Source organism: Lepisosteus platostomus, chromosome 21 (assembly GCF_059453375.1).
Source record: "Lepisosteus platostomus isolate fLepPlt1 chromosome 21, fLepPlt1.hap1, whole genome shotgun sequence".
NCBI lineage: Eukaryota > Metazoa > Chordata > Actinopteri > Semionotiformes > Lepisosteidae > Lepisosteus > Lepisosteus platostomus.
In genome coordinates this window covers 18,098,554-18,116,892 of record NC_142631.1, presented here as the reverse complement: position 1 = coordinate 18,116,892, position 18,339 = coordinate 18,098,554, and the positions used below count along the sequence as shown (strand labels likewise).

At 40.8% G+C, this 18,339-nt stretch overlaps 1 protein-coding gene across 1 annotated transcript in view; it reads left to right on the top strand.

Annotated features, from left to right (window-relative positions):
- The window catches only part of lamc3 (laminin, gamma 3), a 76,459-nt gene that overhangs the window by 53,397 nt on the left and 4,723 nt on the right, over window positions 1-18,339 (top strand). The window contains exons 13-24 of the mRNA XM_088615305.1: window positions 8,526-8,714; window positions 9,362-9,607; window positions 10,328-10,481; window positions 11,081-11,223; window positions 11,682-11,860; window positions 12,522-12,666; window positions 13,692-13,897; window positions 14,654-14,730; window positions 15,385-15,519; window positions 16,866-17,058; window positions 17,464-17,616; window positions 18,189-18,291. Of these exons, the coding sequence (XP_088471431.1) occupies window positions 8,526-8,714; window positions 9,362-9,607; window positions 10,328-10,481; window positions 11,081-11,223; window positions 11,682-11,860; window positions 12,522-12,666; window positions 13,692-13,897; window positions 14,654-14,730; window positions 15,385-15,519; window positions 16,866-17,058; window positions 17,464-17,616; window positions 18,189-18,291 (1,923 nt within the window). The remainder of the gene's footprint in view (window positions 1-8,525; window positions 8,715-9,361; window positions 9,608-10,327; window positions 10,482-11,080; window positions 11,224-11,681; window positions 11,861-12,521; window positions 12,667-13,691; window positions 13,898-14,653; window positions 14,731-15,384; window positions 15,520-16,865; window positions 17,059-17,463; window positions 17,617-18,188; window positions 18,292-18,339) is intronic.

Below are 18,339 nucleotides of genomic sequence, written 5' to 3'. Positions count from 1 at the left end.
CTGTGGAAGCTGTAGTCAATGGAAATGCCAAATAGTAGGGGAAATGATTCACTTAGATTTTTTTCCTTTTTCTGTCATTTTATTTTCTTCATTATTAACACACACAAATACAACTTGATATATTAAAAGTTGTACCCTCTGCTCAAGTGGCTCTGACCTAATGTATAAAAGCCTTATACATGATTAATGGCCTGGAACTCAAATGAAACCCCCAGAATCTAATATTATGTATACTTTCCTGCACACATAACCCTCCAATGTTTGCTTTTATTATTGTTTATGGGGAGAAAAAGTGCAAGTAAATACTTCCATATTGCAGCTAAGCAGCCCAGAGCAGCATTATGAAATTTGTAACTTGAAAGGAATTGAAAATATATATTTATCAGATTCACTTCTTCACAGCATTTGTTCTTAATGGCCACTTTGCAATGAAGGAAAGGAATGCCTGGTTTACGTAAAAGCATATAGCCTTTCCAGCAGGGAGCCCAAATATTTCTTTCAATTCTTTGTTTTCTAAATTTGCAGACTTACAGTTTGGCACTCTGTCTGACTTTAGGTAATTTGCTGATTTATTACGTGTAATAACTATTGTAAGTCAAACTATTTATTTAGCACTGATGTCTCCTCTATGCTTATTGTAAATTAACTAATTTAACTTTCAAGCTGCCAGTACATATATTTACAACTCTTTGGAGGCCTTGGGATTTGTAAACATAAATATTGGCACTGTATATCATCAATTAGTTAATTAACCACATATTCTTAATGATCGCTTACTCAGATGAATAGTCAATAAAGTTAAAAGAGTGTTGACTGAACAAAATTTATTACACAGACTTATATCCACGCCACTACATCCTTATATATTATAGTGGTTTAATTTACAAGAATTAAAATGATTTGTGCTGATTGCATAGAATATCTTATAACAGATTCCCTCGCTAAAATGTTACTTTGTTTTTGAGGATGTTTGAACATGAGTACTGTGTACCCCAGGTCAAGCAGATTCAGATTCTTGGATGATTAATAATTAAGATTCATCAGTATTTTCAAACTTTGTTGTCTTGTAACACAGCAGATTGGAACTGCTAATATTTGCACTGAATCTGTATATTCTCTAGAAATCTGTTCCGAGGGCTAATGATGTTTAGCATATGTCCCTCAGATATCCATACACTCGCTGTGCATTAATTTGAAGCATCCCATCCATAAAATTAGGAACAGACTGTAACTCATAAGAGAAGGGGTGCGTAGCGATTCCAGGGAGGGGGAATAACTTTAATTCCACTGAACTGACAAGAAAAAAAATGATCTTCAAAGGGGCCTGACTCCAACCCTGAAAACCTCATTAATCACTGAAATAAAATGAACTCATGATACCCCTCAAGCACCTCTGCAATTCCAATTATTGTGATGCCACTTGAAGACGCCAAATAGCACCCATCTGCTACTGTGGTGTGCTATGTTGTTTGAAGTCTCAGTTCAAGTGCAGGTTTAGCCTGATTTTGATCGCATTTCCAGCCTTAACTGCTCTTGTCTTCTCTGCTTTCATCTGACTTTCCATCACGAAGGTGCAAACTCTATTCATATTGTATTGGAGCCCCGGTACTACCCATCTTTAAAAGGTTTCTGAATAGCTTAAAGAGCTACAAACATTTTCAATTTCTGTTTCATTCATCTGTTTTCAAACATTTCCAGCTGTGTGTTAAAAAGCATTCAAACCAGAAACTGCAAACACAGTCTACATTTGGGAGTGTCATGATTACAAGAGTTTATTTTACTTTTTCTCATTTTGCAAATCCAGAGAAATATTTCCTATAATTAATTTAGACTGAACGTCCCAGGGGAAGTCAGGTCCTTCTTTCCAAAGTTGTGTTCTTTGTTTTTCAAGACTTATTACATTTCACAAAAGGCCAAAAAAACAGGACAGTTGGATTTAGCCCTTTAAAATAGACTGCCTTAGGACAACTATGTTTCCTTACTGGTTCTGCCTGCAATGAGTGTCCTCATTAAGCAAAGGACTGTGTTTATTTGCAAGAGATAATTTATCTTGATATCAGCTAAAAGGGTAGATATGCATCCTTTTCACAGCTGGTAACTGGTGCCTAGTGACATGAACCTACTGTAGAAAAACAGAACATTCTGCAAGTTAATGAGTCTAGCAGATCCACAACTTTCAGTGAGCCATGCTATGATACAGTATTATTAGCACCAGTTGTGTCATCTTTTTTGTGGCTTGCTTAATAAGTTGTTGCTCTGCTACAACTGTCTAAGATGCTTACTTATTTATGATATTAATTGGAATTACACCCTGTCAAACACTGTTGTGATATGCAAACAGCTCTGTGTGCACCAGCTTGCTCCAATTCCCAACATTTCCTCGTCAAAATGAATTGCGTTAGCGAGGGGAGATCTGACACCCAGCAGTTGCTAATTTTTTTTCCGTTGTCCAACTGGAAACAGTTTTTACAAAAGATTTAATAAAGTAAGTAGTGCAATTCAAATATTTATTTTGCCAAAGCAGTTGGCAGTTCACGAGGAGCAAGAACCGTAAGAGAAAATGCTTCGAGGAACTGTCAGTACTTCTCTTACCGGTGGATTGACAGGATGACTGTCAACAGATCACTTACGAAGTTATTTGGCGTTTTCAGCAACTGTGCTACTGGATGACCTAAGGAGCAGGTTAGAGTGGGGGGCCTCTGTGTGTTTTCTGGCAGTGACATCACGGGGGGGGGGCACGGTGACACTTAGTGACAGCCCACTGTAAAGCCTTGAGGATTAGTACACATACTGTATGAATCCATGAGGAACCAATTTCCACAAACATTGACTGGTAGTGTTGGATATTTCAATATTTCATTGTACCCCAGAAACACACTGTTTGCTCTTTGTTGGGTACACAAGTGGGTGTATGAGAACAGATCCATCATGCACAGTGTTCATGATGGGTTTGTTTCAGTAGCTCAGCCAATGTTTTAAGCACCTTGTTACTAAGCACCAAGTAACTATATAGCTATGTAAAGCTTAGACAGAAGCCTTTAAAAACTGCTGGAGCTCTCTTTCTCTACATGCCAATATTTTGGAAAACTGGTGCTAGGAGAGGAGTCCTTATTTCTGCTTTGAGAAATACATCTCCAAGTAACATATTGTGTTTGATGATTCTTAAGTACAGTCCTTTTGAAATGTGAAGTTACATCTGTAATATGAGTGCTTCAGGAGAATGCCTAGTGTGGACAAGCTGTTGTAAACAGGTTTTTTTCTTACATCCACCTAAAGACCACATCTGTCTTACACATGGTGGCAGAATAACAATACCTGCATACTTAAAGTGATCAGCTAACAGATGTTTTTTAAAGATGAATATTGTCTGTCATCTTTGAACAGATGACTGAAGGTGAAAGCTGCCAACTGCCCTGAGTTGAGACCTTTTTCGAAACGTCTCATCCAATACAAGTTGCTTTATGTTTTTAGCCTTGTCACTTCACTTTGGTCCTGCTTTCTAATTTCACACTTCAAAGAGGGGAGTTACAGAGTGAAGTCACACATATGCTTTTTCCATATTAAGATGTTTTAGGAAAAAAATATGTATCTATTATAATAACATTGTTTTAAGATGGAAAAATGCATAAAACGCATTCCGAAAGGCATTTCTAAATCCTATTTGGAATCTTTCTTGTCTTAAATATCAACAGAGGTACCGAGAACCAGTCTGTGCACGTGAATTGTCTTACCATCATATCTTTCAACAAGTCTGCACCAGATCTGGTCCATAAACACAGCTGGACACAGCAGTATCTCAGTCATGTAGTCATGTAGTAAGTATTTTACTTTGCTGGTGAGAAATTGTAAATTATATCTGCTGGCTAGAAAAATGAAAACATAAAGCCACAATTTATTATTCAGTTGCAGCCGTATGTATTGTATTGACTCTTGATGGGAAAACCCAAACCATCGCCTGCAAATAAGCCCTCTGCTGATGCTTAATGACAAGAAGTGAGCACAAAACTCCTAGTGACTGCGAGAAAGAGGTCCCAGAGCATACTATGTCACCTGAGGACAGAAACTAATGAGAAATACATTATGTCTTTCTCATTAGGTTAATGTCCCCCAATATAATTCTGCTAAAATATTTTACATCGGTAATTATAAACGCATCATACATTTCTCTTCAAGAGATCTCTTACATTTGGTACTCAGTTGTCTTCATCGTAATATTGTTTTGCTAATTTACTTTTCTGGGAAATGTGGAACAATGTACGGTACCTCAGCTACTTGGTTGTGTTTTTCAGGTTTCTAAAAAGACGCTAGAAACAACATGGATGAACTGTACAAGATAGTAGTTTTTTTTACATCGGAACCTGTATCTAACGGTTGAAACAAAAATTCATAAAAATGCACTGGCATCATTTTGCCAAAGTATTCATAATTCACGACATTTCAATGAATATCAAAATAGCATCAAATTACCTTTGATTTGCGTTGAACTGCATATTGGAATAAATTATACCTTGGAAGGCAGACACAGCAGATAATGTGCTATCTCTGGGTACTGTTCAATTGTTCTAACCCCCATATCTATAAATTTTAAATTCTTCTTTTACCAGAGACACTGACTCCGTCTTTTTTGTATCACATTCCCTGCCTAATATAGTTTATTTTCAAAACTATGTTGCTCTTGCTCCTAGACCTCCCAAATCTGAAAACAGTGGTGAATGTGTAGGAGGATTTTTCTGAATCCAATTTTGCTAGAAAAATAAATAGAATGAAGAAAGATAAACAGCTGCACTAGGAGATGTTTTTTGCAGTCTTTAGCTTCTCAGCCTTAAATAAAGTAGAACTGTGACAGTTAGATCGCTGCTTTTTTGTGAAAACAAAACAAACATAAGACAGTTTTAAAACGTTTATGAAAAACAAAAACAATGATTTTCCTTAAAAAATAGTAACTAAAGCAGTAGTTGTGTATGTCAAAGAATGTCATCTTCACCTTTCTTTTACATTTTCTTGCATCTCTTGCACTACGGGGGCGCATGGTTTGCTGAGCTGTCTCACCGGGGTGGGGCCCTGGGGGTGGGTGCTGTGTGTGTGGAGTTTGTATGTTCCTCTGGGTGCTCTGGTTTCCTCCAACAGTCCAAAGACATGCTGGAAATGTGCTTCTAGTACACCACTGGCCCTGGTGTGAGTGTGTCTGTATTTTTATCCGTTTGCCCTGCACTGGACTGTCATCCCACCCAGGGTGTACCCTGCCTTGTCAGCTTTCTGTCTTAGTCTCCAGCACCCCTGTGACCCTGTATCATATCAAACGGTTTAGAAAATATATCAGCATTATTGTGATCAACTCTGTCAGGGCATCCTGCTTTAAAAATCTTATTGTGACCTGTTAATTTCAGCACTGTCACTCATTTTTTTTCCTGTAAAAATAACTTCATATTTGCAAGATCTTGTCGTTCTTTTTCACACAAAGGTGCACTGGGCTGTAGCTACCAAACGGCTCAAACCAGTCCCTGTGAACTTGGCAGAAGCTGAAGTGTTAAATTGCAAAGGGTTGATCAAACAGATCCCAGAGGAGCTGTAGTGCTGCAGGTTTTATAAGTATCCTTAAACTGGCAAGTGATGAAAATCTAAACCATGATTATTTCAATAATTAAGAAAAGAAAAAAGGTTAATTAAGTAATTAAAATAAAGGTTAGAATCAATTCCAGAGGCAGTAGTTTTATTTAACATTTCATGTCTTAGATTTGAGTTCTCATCTGATCCTAATGGAAGGCCATCTTCAGAATTAGACTGATTGTAATGTGATTATTGTGTTTTTATTCATGTTTTATTCTTGGCCTCCTGCTAAAAGGAGCCCCACAGTATGTGAGCAATAAAAGGTTCCTCTCCATAACGGCTTAAGGCAAGCGTGCACTTCGTGCATGACAAGTAAGTGCACACCCATGACATGAACCGCTTAACACGAGGTCGCCAGGACGCCCCTGGGGAGAGAATGTCACAGAGGCTGTGCAAAAGCCGTCCCCTTGGACAAGCCCTGCGAAACTAGAAGAGGCATTCTGCACCACTCGCATTGATTGATGGTGATCGCTGAGACTGAATGAGTATGGGTTTCATGGCCCGGTTAATGACTACATTTAATTACATTGGAGGGAGTGCGAGAGAGAGGGGTGGGGGGGTTCTTTCGCTTATAATTCTCACTCGAATGCTGTGTGTTATTGTGCAGGAACACTAGCTTGTAGCATTCTTGGATGGCTGATTTTTTTTTCTGCTGGTAAAGTTACTGGAGCGCTCGATCCCTGCTCTTCCAGGTTTGTTTATCTCTGGTTTTGTCCATTTAAGATGGATATCTTGTTTAATTATTCAATCTAATTAAGACCCAGTAAAAATACATAAAGCGTGTAAAGAATGACCTAATATTCACACATTCAGTGGCAACGGCATTATCAGCTTGGAGTTCGATTTTGGCAGGGCTCAGAGGCTAAGCAGGTGTAAGTATGGTCAGTGCTGGTTTCGGAGACCTTCAAGGACAACACAGCTTTTGCTAAGTGTTAGTGGACCAGTAGGTGAAGCTCCTCCCTCTGGACCTGTTTCCAAAAACCCATTATGGTAACTGAGCACAATGTGCTGTGGGAGGTACTGTCCTTGAGATGAGATTTTAACCCAAAGACCTGACTTTTTGGTCATTAAACAGTGATCCCATATCACTGTTCTTAAGATTAGAGGGGTTAAACCCCGATGTTTTGTCTGGTTTTGTATAATATGGCAAATCCCTCACTTCTCTATGTGATCTGCTGTCTAATAATGTCCCATGAGTCAGCCAGGTGGGTCCTGCACTTCACTTCCAGAGCACTGGAGGCTGAAATGGATCCCTTCCTACAGGAAGTGCTCTGGGATCCTTTTGGATGAAAAACTGTATAAATGCAATTGTTTATTATCATTATTATTGCTTTTTGTTCTTTTACTACGTTAACAATTAATCTCCATCCATTTTTCAAGACTGATATCTTCCTGAATTTTAAAGAAAAGAAAAAGGATTTCATTTTATAATTAAACCTGGAGAAAAGCATTTGAAATGCTACCCACAAGGTTATTTCACGTCATTAAGATTTAAAACAGCACCACAATATTTTGTGTTATGTAACAAAGACAAAACACTTTCAAAGCATGTATTGCTGGAAGGTCTTTTAGAAGGCTGTTGTAATGTAATCCCATGTAATTATTAATCGTTAGGCCTGCAATTTCAATCGCAAATCAGACCAATGAAAGGTCTGTTTTAATTTTCACAGGCTACAATGAGGCACCTAAATTTCTTAACTGAAGTCATTGAAATGATGGGTTCTTCAGCGTGGTGCAGTAAAAAAGTGAATTGGAAAATAGAAAAAATACAAATGATAAATTTAATCCACAAATTGCTGAGATTATTTTTTTCAGATTGAAAATAAATCTGTTAATCTCCCAAATGAAAGGGATTAATGTGCTTCCTGAAGCTTTTTAAGAACTGGCTGGACTTCTTTCACTCTGTCCCCAAAATTATTACCAATGAATTAGATTTCAGTGCAGCAGAGCTTTCAAAGTTAAAGTCAAGCTGTACTGTGATGACTAGACTCACATTGCCCCCTACTGGGTGAAAACAAAAAGAGCACTGCATTGCATTAGCATTTCTAGAACAAGGGTAGATTAATGAGTTAATTATTAGGATTTTATCTGATGGGCTTTGGGCAGCATGGTGGCGCAGTGGTCAGCATTGCCATCTCACAGCGCTGGGACCCCTGGGTTCAATTCCAAACCTGGGGTACTATCTGTGTGGGGTTCCTTCCATAGTCTAAAGACATACTGGTAGGTTAATTGGTTTCTGGGATAGCTGGCCTGGTGTGGGTGTGTGTATTTGTCTTCTTCTTCCCTGTGATGCACTGGCATCCTGATGAGGGTGTACCCCATCTGTGGCTTGCTGGGATAGGCTGCAGCTCCCCTCTGACCCTGAATTGGAAAAACAGTTAGAAAATGGATGGATGGCTGATGGGCTTTGATATTTGAAAATATTTTTTATTTCACCCAAATAATATTTCAAAGTACTGAAAGTAGATTTGATCTTGAAGAACAGAAACTTCTACTTTCAGCACTTTGAAATATTACTTTATTTTAGCTGAAATTTTCAAGTCTACAAATTTTGGTAGATAACCTAAATGTGATTTATATCCTGGCATATGCATTTGCACATAACAGTGGTACTGCTGTATTTAAATTTCTTTTACAAGAGTGATTGAATTTTCCCACCATTTCTCCATTGATTTAACTACAAAACTTTAAAAGTTTTTGCAAAAAAAACATGTATTGTCAAATGAAGTTTCAAACAGAAACATCCTGAACGAAATGAAGCACCTTGAATCTCACAGGAAAAGGGGAAATAGCCTCAACCCTAAATTTATTTTTTTTTCAAAGTGCTGAATTAGCTCCATACTAGTTAGTAAAACAGCGTTTTCTGGTGTTAATGTTGAGCAGTCTGCTTTCTAACCCTGTTTGGTCTTCTGTCTCAGGTGTCTGTCAGTGTACAGACAACACTACAGGCCCGGCCTGCGACAGTTGCTTGCACGGTTTCTATGGGAACCCTCTGATTGGCAGCTCCAGTGACTGCCAGCCTTGTCCTTGTCCCAGCCAGTCTGGCTGCACGCAGATCCCTGCCACACAGGAAGTGGTGTGTACGGAGTGCCCACCGGGGCAGAGGGGTAAGACATCCATACTCAGTTCTTACATGGGAAGAGTCCAACAGTCTCTGATATACTCTGTGCTTTTGTTTATTTTTCCGTTTTTTGCTGCACAACAGTCCTGCTTGCATGTACTATTCCCACCAAGGGAACTGACTCTCATTCCCTGTGCTGCTGAAAGGTGTCTTCAGGGTCTTCAAGGTCTTTTTACAGTATGTGAGAGCTGCTCGCCCAAGTGCAGGTCTCGGGTCTGACTGTGGGCCCTGCAGGGGAAAGAGGTTTGCAGAATTCAAGCTCTCCGCCCGTCTCCCTCCTCACCTCGGCAGCAATGGTTTCTCGTCTACCAGACCGGCTCTACCTACTGTAATCCTGTCCCTGTCACATCCAACCTTTCAACACAGGAAGTATGAAACGCTTACACTTCTAGAGCGCGTTGCTGGACACGCCACTCAAAGCGCTTTACAGGTCATGGGGATCCCCTCCACCCCCACCAGTGTGCAGCCCCACCTGGATGAGGCTCCAGTGCGCTCCCCACACACCAGCGCTCAGTGGGGAGGAGAGCAGAGTGATGAAGCCAGTTCCAGAAGCTTCTTTGTAGGGAAGTGAAGCCGGTGGCTGCCCTGTCCCTTCTGAGCTCAACCCCGTCTCGAATCTGCCTCCTGCTGCAGGGAGGCGATGCGAGCTCTGCGACGACGGTTTCTACGGCGACCCGCTGGGGGCCTACGGGCACGCGAGGCACTGCCTGCCCTGCGAGTGCCACGGCAATGTGGACCCCAACGCCGTGGGCGTGTGTGACCCCGTGGCCGGGCGCTGCCTCAAGTGCTTACATCACGCCGAGGGGGACCACTGCGAGCGCTGTCGGGAGGGTTACTACGGCAACGCGCAGGCCGCGCATCCTGGCGACAAGTGCAAACGTAGGTGTCTCTGTGAAAGACTGCATCTGCTTACAATCAAGAGGAATATCGGTACCTTGAAGCTCGTTTACCGTGTATTCATATTTTTATGAGTGACATCAATTTTAGTGTAAAGTAAAACTGTTTTTTGCAGCTACACAGTATACACGCATTTAGAGAGTAGATTAGCAAATCAATACTGTTAGGTTTCCTCTTGAAGCAGAAATGTTTAAAGCAGCCTTTTGATGCTGACACAGAAGAGCCGACAGCAACTATAAATTGCTGTAGAGGATAAAATTATTGTCAGCGCTCAGAACGTCCTCATCTGAGATGTGCAGCCTGTAGTCTGTTAATCTTACTGAGAATTCTATATCCTGCTGTTATTTGATGGAAGACACTGAACTATTACTCGATTCCTCTTGCAAACCCCAGCTTTTCATTTCGGTTCTGTTATGTAAGGAGCTGCTTCAGAGATTGTTAATCTTGCAGCTCACAAAATAAGACATAGAGGCAAAGATGCGTAATAGCTCTGAAACATCCACTTTCCATCTTCCAGCAAAGACTTAAATGAGGAGGGTGTGCTGACAAGTTTGATTTATAATCTTGCACCCAATAGAAATAACGAGGTTATGAGGGAGAGTTTCTGGATCTAAATTGTGTAGGCTTTCCAATCTATAAAAGCGTTATTAACAAGGCTCCGTGCAAATCTGAAGCGTCTCTCGCCTGTCGCCCGCTCTCCAGCTTGCAGCTGCAGCCCTGCCGGCTCCCTGGGGTCACCGCCTGGCTGCGACCCCCGGACTGGCCAGTGCCCGTGCCTGAGCCGCGTGACTGGACGAGACTGCAGCCGCTGTGACACAGGCTCCTTCAACCTTCAGCCTGGGGCCGGCTGTGAGAGGTGGGGAACCACAGCCCCAGAACGGCACGCTCCACACGCCTCGTCGCCCACTTCCAATAACCGCTGGCGCAGAGCCTGGGAGAAGTGCTTGAAGGATTCCGCTGTTCCGATAATTAGGTTTAATTAGGTTAGAGGCTGGACAAAACAAAAAGCAGAAGACCCCTGTGGTCTTGAGGAATAGGTTTCTACCTTTTTTCTGTATACTATTAAAATAACAGGGGACAAGGGTGCATATAAAAACAAGACGAAAGACTCGGTCTGGGAATTTTTTTTCTCCAGAAACTGCAATCGGCACATTAGCCTTTGGTGTGCGCTTCTATCTCTGCTTAGGAATGTCGAAAAATACAAGCTCTTTCTCCTTGAAGAGCAGTGGTGGGCCTGTGTGGGGAGCCTGCATCTAATGCTGCTATTTCCAAAAGAACAAGTCAGACATAAGAAAGGTTAGAAACGACAGGAGGCTATTCAACCCACCCGAATGATGCCGCAGTTAGTAGCTACTTGATCCAAGCAGCTCATCCAGCTGTTTCTAGAGGAAGCCAGGTTATCAGCTGCTCTAGTGCCTTCCCTCCAGGGTGAACTTCTCTGCTGTTCACGTGCAGGTGTGAGTGCAGTCCTGTGGGTGCTGTCTCCCCGGGCTGTCACCCCGTGTCAGGGCGCTGCACATGTCGCCCTGGGGTGGAAGGAGCCAGGTGCGACTCCTGCCGGGATGGGTTCTTTGGCTTCTCCTCCAGGGGCTGCAGAGGTGAGCAGACCCCTCTCCTCTCCCAGGACCCCTCATCGGTCCCATCCCTCTCGGATCGCATCCCCCGAGACTCACGTTTCTCATTGCAGAAAATCTAATGCTTGGGATTTGGTATAAGCAAAACCTTTGGCAACGACTGTCTGATTTGTTTTTCCTGAAATAAGGAATGCTTAGTGCCCTACTTCTTTTACCTCATGTATCATGTGAGAGGAAAGGCTTTTAAATGCCCACAATGTGATGGAATTCTTGGAAGACTTGGGAGTCGGTTTTAGGGTGGCCTATATTTTCAGTACAAGCACTAGATGAACAAAACATCATGGAGCACACGTAAAAGACTCCGAAAATCCCAGCCATTCCAGAGCAGCCGTGCCCTAATTAATGTTCAGTGGGAAATTAAATGAATTTGAGAAATGCCATGTAGCAGCTCCTAATGTGACAGCACCTCTTCTCTCCCCCAGCTTGCAACTGTGACCCCATGGGCTCTGTCACCATGCAGTGCCACGGTAACGGGACATGTGTGTGCCGAGAGGGCTTTGTAGGATACAAGTGTGACCAATGTGAGCTCAATTACTTCCACAACAGGGGCTCACACCAGTGTGAGGAGTGCCCTGCGTGCTACAGTCTTGTGAGGGATGAGGTAAACGTTTTTATTTAAAACACTACTGCAGTTAGTTTTCAGTGGAGGTTTCTCTGGTAGCTGGAATCCCATTTTGTGTTTTGATTAAATGAAAGTGTTTCAAACTGTTTCAAGGACTGACAGCAACTTTAAAACAAACCATACAAACCATGGAGAAGACCATACATGCTTGTTTGGCTGCTAATAACTTTAGGAAAAGAAATCTCCCCTTGAGATACCCCTTTGTCAGTTTCATCTTGGATGGATCATTTGTTCCAGACTCACAAAACAGAAGTGCCTTACATCTTCAATCCTATAGTACAGTAGACTGTATGTAAAGTACTTCTTCATTTCCACCTAAGCCTTTATGGACTTTATCTATAACAATTGAATATATTCCCAATTCTTTTTTTACACGCTAGCCCAATTTGGAGCAGCAGTTTTAGGTCTTGAGTGCAAAGCAGGACAAACCCTCACCCCTGACCTGCCCACCCCTTGAGCCACCCAGTCAAATAAAGGTCAAATAAAGCAAATTATTAGTTCAATTAAGGCATTGATTCAGTAATTGAGCGCTCAGTCGGTATAAGAACCAAATGACCTTTAAGTCCAGGAATTTAGTCCAGTAATTGTACTCTACAAAATCTACAGATCTCACACAATTGTATGCGTGTTTTATTCCAAGGCTGCCAAACTTAAGGAAACTCTGCAGGCTTTAGAGAATCTGCTGGAGAAGTATGACTGTCGCTACCGCAGAGGACCTGAATACAACCCAATACAGAGAGAGCATTCCTGGACAAACTCCCTGGAGGGGCTGCTAGCAATGCAAGGTGACAGTCCTGTGCGCCTCTATAGAGATTCCTCTGTACAACTTGTCTCCGACACAGAACAGAGCTTGTCTTTTAATTTACTGGTAAAATTAAAATAAATATCTCTCCTTTCAGTCAACAGAGCAGTTGCCTATTAATGCAGGTTTCTTCAGCGCCAGAAGACCTGCACTGCTGTTACTTGAATGGAAAAGTTAAATATATATATTTTAAGTTAACAATCATCATGGGTGGTATTTGAGAAGGAGACGGGGTTTTTTTCAGTTCTTTGTGAGTGTTAAGTACATTTTGTTGTAAAATTAATGGAATTTTTCAGTAAAGGGAAGGTTATAATCAGACTGTTAGTGAAATTAAACAGTTATGCTTGATCAATATTTGGATACTCCTTTCATTATATGAAACCCACTATTATTTATTTATGATAAGTAGTAATTTACCTGAGGTTTAAGAACCATGTCCATTTCAGGCTGCCACCAAGCTGAAAACAAAACACAGCAAAAGAGAACAGCTGTGTGTTTTGATGACTGGGGGCAGTTTTTCCCATTTCCCTGTAGTGCCTCTTATCTTCTTGTAGATTAACTCTTTTAATTTCAATATCTCCTTGGATTTTGAACCAAGTGCACTTGATAAAGCAATTCGGTGTTTCCCTCTCTGTACTTATCTTATCCAATTTCCATGTGGATACTTTTACACTAAGGATAAATAAACCATCATCAACATAACCATTTAGCCATGCATGTCATCTGAGAGCCTGACATTTACAGTCATCCTTTTAAGTCTCAAAATCTGCTCAGCAGTAATGAAGGCAAGCCCTCTCCTTTAAAGCTCCATTATTCCCACTGTCATCCTCTGCTTCTTAAAAGCTCATCCCTGCAGACAGTTCTCAGCAATCATATTCTTTAACAGATGGCTCTATGTCTACTGCAGAAAGACAATGGCCAAGCAAATAATATGCAACACGCTGAAGTCATACCAAAGGAAACAGGCCTTGGTAAGACAAATGGTTGTTCCTCTTGCTCTGTTTACAGATGCCAGGGACGCCTTTGTGAATGAGTTTGCTCAGCTGGAGAGATCTGCAGAGCAAGTGCAGAAGAGACTCGGTACTATAAGCCTGATATTGAACTGCAGCAGCCAGGAGACGGATAAGCCATGCAGTGCCCTGTCAGACACCACGTCCCTCATGAGCACAGCTCAGAGACAGCTGCAGCAAGCAAAGCAGATGCTGGGCACTATGGTAGGGCAGGAGCTGGCAGAATTGTGATTTATGCTCAGAAATAGAAAAGTAAATGGTCAGTAGCAATAGTTACATACATTGTTGAAATAATTTTTTTTCTGCTTGTATATGTATACAAACATATTTACTTTAGAATATATATGGACTAGTATATTCAAATTGTTCAGAACCCCATATCAGTGTGTTTTGAGAGACGCAATCATCTTTCTCGTTAGCAAGTCTCCATTTTTAAAATATTCATACCTGTTCAACTCCAGGCTACAGAGCCTCAGGCAAAGAAATGAAATCCCGGCACAACCAGCAGCAGATGGAAAAAACATGCATATTAAATGTTGGTTCAATTTCTTTTTAGAAAAACTCAAATAATATTTCTCAAATATTCAAAGATTAGCTGTTTTAGAATGAAACTGGCTTTATTATTAAGTGTCTTTCCTATTTCTGTATTTCTGTTTTAGTCTCCATCCATAGTACATTTTTATTGATGTTGAAAAAGCGTAAGAGTGGAGCTGCAGAGCTTATCACAGACCTTCTGTTCTAGGCTCAGTATTTTTCACAATTACTGCTGTAATTTAACAGATTTAAACCAAGCCTGATCTTGTTTCTAATTAGCAACTTTAACACCTCTCCTCAATACCAAAATGTGGTGTCAGCACTGAGAAAATATTCAACAGGGCTTAATTAGAGGCTTCGAACCCATTGACACAAAAGAAAGAAATTCTTCCCAGACTTGATTGTCTTTGTGATTATGTTTTCAAGGTCATTCCTGTTGAAATGCCAACTGGGCCCAACCAATGGACAGCTCTGGTAAATGAATCACAGGTCTTTGCACTAAGGTAAATGATATAAAGTGCTTTAAATAAGATAAGATCACTTTATTAGCCATATACAATTTCCTGCATTAGGAATTGGTCTTTTCACATACCCCAGCTTGCTCTCCATGAGACACACAGACAGGGAGAGAAGCTTGGGTCAGAGCGCAGGGTCAGCCATTCATATGGTGCCCCTGGAGCAGCTGGGGTTAAGGGCCTTGCTCAGGGGCCCAATGGAGTAGGATTTCTCTGCCGGCCATGGGATTTGAACCAGCAACCTTCCAGCCACAGGTGCAGATCCTTAGGCACAGTGCCACCACTCCGCCCAGGAAGGTTAAAGAAGATTTAGTAAACCCCAGTTTTGTAATGACCATTTATTAGTGAGTTTGTGCGACAACTCGGCGCTCACACTTTCACCTCCGGTCACACTGAAAAGTGCTGGACACCACAGACCTTTATTGGCCAGCTGCGGACCACCCACTCTCGTTCGGTAGCTAGCACAGTCCAGATCAGAACCAGACACCCCGAGAGAACCTCAGAACCTCAGGTTGAGGCCTTTACGGGCTGTCCTTCACATTCAGATACATCCCAGTCCAACCACAGCAGCCATCACTTAAAGTCACGTTTTTGAGCATTGTGCTGTGCCTGCAACAAACCATCTAACTTTTCTCTTCTCAGTCAAATGGAAGCGGCAGGTTTGATTGAATCGGCAGCAAAAGGGGCTTTTATGGCATCAGACCAGACCTTTTCTCTGCTCCTGACTTTCCTGGAGGACAATTCCACCGAGGCCTACATTAGGACCCTGACCGAGCAGTAAGTATAGTGAAAGCTGCTCTGAATGATGGGTGAGAATGATGGATGTGGCAAAAGGGATGTTTTTCATGCACTAATAATTTTGAATGCTAAAGTTCTACAGGCTCTCAATTTGATATAATAAATGTGAACTAAGATTGCACGCAGTCCTTTTGTTACTCTAACACACTACTGTGAAGTGAAGCGTGTCATTTTTACAGATAGCTAATTTTCTTCAAAACCTTACAGGCTTGCATGTGCCCGCAATCTACAAGAAAATGCCAACACGGATCTTTGTTCACTTACAGTGAATCAAAAATCCAGTCTGAATGTAATCATTCACGCACATATACTGTACAAACACATCTGAAAAAACAGCTGAGGTACAATCTTTCTGTGACTGCGGTTTGATCAGGGATTTATGGGTGACAGTTTGGTCCCTGATTCCCATCAATACCCCCGCGTGGGTGTGTGTAAGATTCAGAAACAGGGGATCCATTAACAAATTCACAGTCAATGGAGACAGATACCTGTACTTTTTTGATGTTTTGACCAGGGATACAGTGCTGGAAATAATTATGGCAACAGAACAAAATGACAATACAGTATATTGAACATTACACATTTTAATTTAATAGCTATAATGTCACTGCCTGCCAAGCAGTCTACTCATCTATCAGACTTCACTTCAAGGTTTTTCTACAGCAAAAGAGGGAGTGACAGGGAAGAAAACATCACATAACAAATCAAGGTTTTAACTAATGAAGGCAGCTCCTAAAATTTCACACACTGCCTTATATAAGCGTCTTGAAACTGAGAACAGAAATAGTTGAGGAAGAAGTCCCAGACTCCCAAAATCGATGTCAAGATTCTCAGTGTAAGTTATATACATGACAGATGATGATACCGCCGAGATCTTGAGAATAATGTTCCTGCAAGTACAAGTACTCATATTTCTTTAAACACAGAAAGATACACATTAGCACAAAATGATCAGTTTACTTCATCATTGTGTTTATTTCTTATCCTCAGCAAAGATTTTTGGGCAGCTACACAGTAGCTGTGCTGATGTGTAACTTACTGTCTTTTGAACTAACACCTATTTAAAATCACTGGAATATCTGATATCACACAGGGAATTTAAAATGGACTAATTTCAAAAGTGACTTTTGAAGTTCAATAATTTAGGATTTAAGTTCTTCGGTAGTATTTTCTAGTTATTTTTCTCATATGCAGTACATGGACAACTGAGGTATTAATTGAAGTAGTATTAGGTCCGTGTCATTAGTATACACAAAATATTTGTACATTACATGACAGTGGTAAAAGTGAATGCAATGAACTTACAGACTGTTTTTTTCTGCTAGGTACTTACAAATGCATCAAGCAAAATATAATTTAACAATCTCAGTGAATGAGACTTTAACAGAAGCCAAGAAAACTCATATTTCAGTACGAAGGACAAATGCTGAGATTACAGATGCCTTCCTCAAGTTCACTACATTCCAGAAAGAACTGATGTCAGAGCCTAATTTCAATGTGACTGACTTGCAAGCAGAGGTAACATTCAAAGATATTACATATAGATAAGGATATAACTTTACTTTTAGGACTTACCACAACACTCTTGTGACTTCAACAATTGAATCCACCTTCAATTGAAGGTCACAGAAAACCATCAGTTTGTTTTACTGATATCATTTGTGACTGGGACATTTGATGGTTTTTCTGTGAACTGCAGTGAATTACAGTACAGCTAAAGGGTTAAATAATATAAAATGATATGGATGTTTTAATACACATTTTTCTTCATTATGCTCTGTAATGTATAAATACAGTACTTTAATTGCATGCAGTGTAATTATTATTTGTATTCTTGTAACATCTATGAAACTAATAAAAATATTTACCACTAATAATAAAATGTTCTTGGCAATTCAAATGCATTTTATCTGGTTTTAATAGGAAATTCTTGCAGTGGTTCTGAGTAACAAAACTGCAGAATCAGACAAATTAATTCAGTCAAAAGATGAGCAGATCAGTAAAATACTGCTGGAGTTGCAGCCACGCCTGGAGTCCATTGAGAAGGATATGGAGACCATCCAACATTATGATCAGGTAATTAATGAGCTCTTTTTGTTCCAGTGAAGTCCCGCATTTAGCTTATGAGTGCCATGCTAAATCTGTTAAATAAGCAGGCATTTCTCATTAAGTAGGTCATAAAAGCTGTACTCTACATCACTTTGCATGCGGTACTCCAGTTTGTAGCTGAGCCCTGATTGTTCAAGGTGTAAATTGACCCATTGCCCTGACAATTTTTACTTGCATTAAGTGTGTGTCAAATACTAAAGAAGTCCCTGAAGTTAAATCAAGGCCTGTAGATTTTGACAAGACTAGGAAAAATTCTGGGGCGTACTGTATTTTGTGGAATGCTCTCTAAAGAGGTGCATGTAGAAACAGCGTCTGGAAAAATGTACCTGGTCCTGTTAATGAAGCTGTTAGAGAACCCCAGCTACTTCAAGAAACAGCTGGATGAATTCCTCAGATCAATAAGTTAATTGCAGTCAAACAAGCTACCAGACTTAATGACCTCCTCTAATTTCCTATATTAAGGTGTTCACAGTTCTGCATGCTGCATTTCATCTTTCTTTAGTCTTGTCTTTTTCTGTTCCTTTCTCATTTACACACAGCTAACACCTCGCGCAACAGAATCCAAATCAGTTGCCCTTTCCTCGGTTGTGAAGGGGAAAGAGGTCGAGGCAGAAGCCAGTGCTTTACTGAAGGAGTTAGAAGGTAATTTTGAATAATTTGGAAAAATGATTTACTGTAATCGTGATTGAG